This window comes from Thalia democratica, chromosome 1 (assembly GCF_965202585.1).
Source record: "Thalia democratica chromosome 1, ktThaDemo2.hap1.1, whole genome shotgun sequence".
NCBI lineage: Eukaryota > Metazoa > Chordata > Thaliacea > Salpida > Salpidae > Thalia > Thalia democratica.
Genome location: NC_139165.1, coordinates 31,068,570 through 31,070,191, shown reverse-complemented (window position 1 = coordinate 31,070,191; position 1,622 = coordinate 31,068,570). Strand labels below are relative to the sequence as shown.

Genomic DNA, 1,622 nt, shown 5'->3' with positions numbered 1-1,622 from the left:
ACCTTCAAAAACAACTAAGTATTTGTGCAAATAACTGAGTAACATATAAGTTTTCAATTATTATTTTTGAGTTAAAAATAAAGTACTAAGTGAATGTTTTTGTTTTAAAAATAACTATGAATAGTTTTAATTTGGTAATAAGTTTAGTTTTTACTTTTTTAAGTTTTCATAATTTATATGTTTTAGGCTGACTTAAACACAAATAATGCTCACTAAATTAAATGAAAATGTCTTTATTATTAACCACCAACATCACTTGAATAAAACCTACCAAGTCTGTCTGAAATGCGAAAAAGAAAAACTGTTAACACAGTTAAAAATAAAAGAAGAGCACTTTAACATAAATGATCCTCACATTTCTACTTTAACTTGTGATGATAAAAATCTTGTGAACCTCAACAATAACTCAATTCTTCTTAACAGTGGTGACAAACAGAAGAAAAGTAGGAGAAAAAGAAAATTTCCTCTAAACAAAGGAGAGATTGCTTCCTTGGAATACCATGAAAAAGTTAACCCACGCTTAAAAAAAGCATATGAAATTTTTAAACTTCACAAGGAGTCACCGACCAATGATACATCTTTTTGCATCACTTGTGAAATCAGTCAGTGTGGACCGCAATGTTTAAACTTAGTCTGTCTCAAATGCAGTGGCATGATTGACTCATTCATAAAGAGTGGTTCCATGCTCTACAACTGCCAGAAGTTTCCAGTAATGTTCAACTTTGACAACCAAAAGTACGTCTGCCCTCCAAAATCAAGCTTTGCAGTTTCAGACATAAAACAAACTGAAGTCTTGGTGGAAAACTCTGAAAATTTTGGCAAGTTCAACTGCATTGTTGCTGACCCGCCGTGGGAGAACAAGTCGGTGAAGAGAGGGAAAAAGTACTGTTGGCTGACAAATCAGCAGATAAAAGACTTGTTACCAGTCAAAAGAATGATGAGTGACAAGTGCATGGTTGTAATGTGGGTCACTAACAAGCAGAAGATCATGAACTTTGTGAAGGACGAGATTTTTAAAGAGTGGGGATTCGAGTGTTTGACAGAGTGGCACTGGGTGAAAGTTACCAAAACAGGTGTTCCGGTGTTTCCATTTGATAGTGCCCACAAAAAGCCGTATGAGACAATTCTCATTGGCTGCACGCCTCGGATGGAAGAACACTTGAATAAAAACTGCATTGATGTAAAAAACAAAGTCATATTTAGCGTGCCAAGCAAGACACACTCGCACAAGCCCCCTCTGAATGAACTTTTAAACTTAATGTTTGAAAAATTTGAATGTGAGGCAAGGTTTGTCGAGCTGTTTGCCAGAAGCTTGACCCCCGGCTGGGTGAGTTGGGGCAACGAGACTTTGAAGATGCAGAACTTGAGCTATTTTGACTCGAGTGACATTTGACTTTTAACTTGACAAATAAATTTTTGTAGCAAAATTGTACTTGGTCAATATTGTTAGACTTTGTTTTGATATTGTATGTTTTTAGATAAAGTTTTGATATTATGTTTTTCATACACTTTGAATCATAACAATTTATATAGAATTGTAGCTCTCTAAAAAGAGTTAATATGCAAGATTTAATTCTCATAAACTTTCATGTATACAGATCATATATTTTTTAAATAAATTA

At 34.0% G+C, this 1,622-nt stretch overlaps 1 protein-coding gene across 1 annotated transcript; it reads left to right on the top strand.

The window, feature by feature from the left end:
* Nucleotides 1-205: 205 nt before the first annotated feature.
* Nucleotides 206-1,393, top strand: LOC145835234 (N(6)-adenine-specific methyltransferase METTL4-like). The gene has a single exon (XM_082942799.1). It carries the CDS (start codon nt 206-208, stop codon nt 1,391-1,393), a length of 1,188 nt encoding a protein of 395 aa, XP_082798925.1.
* The last annotated feature ends 229 nt before the right edge of the window (nt 1,394-1,622 follow it).

Bases quoted from the DNA above. Each gene is read 5' to 3' on its own strand.
- LOC145835234 (XM_082942799.1), top strand. From the start codon at position 206: ATGCTCACTAAATTAAATGAAAATGTCTTTATTATTAACCACCAACAT.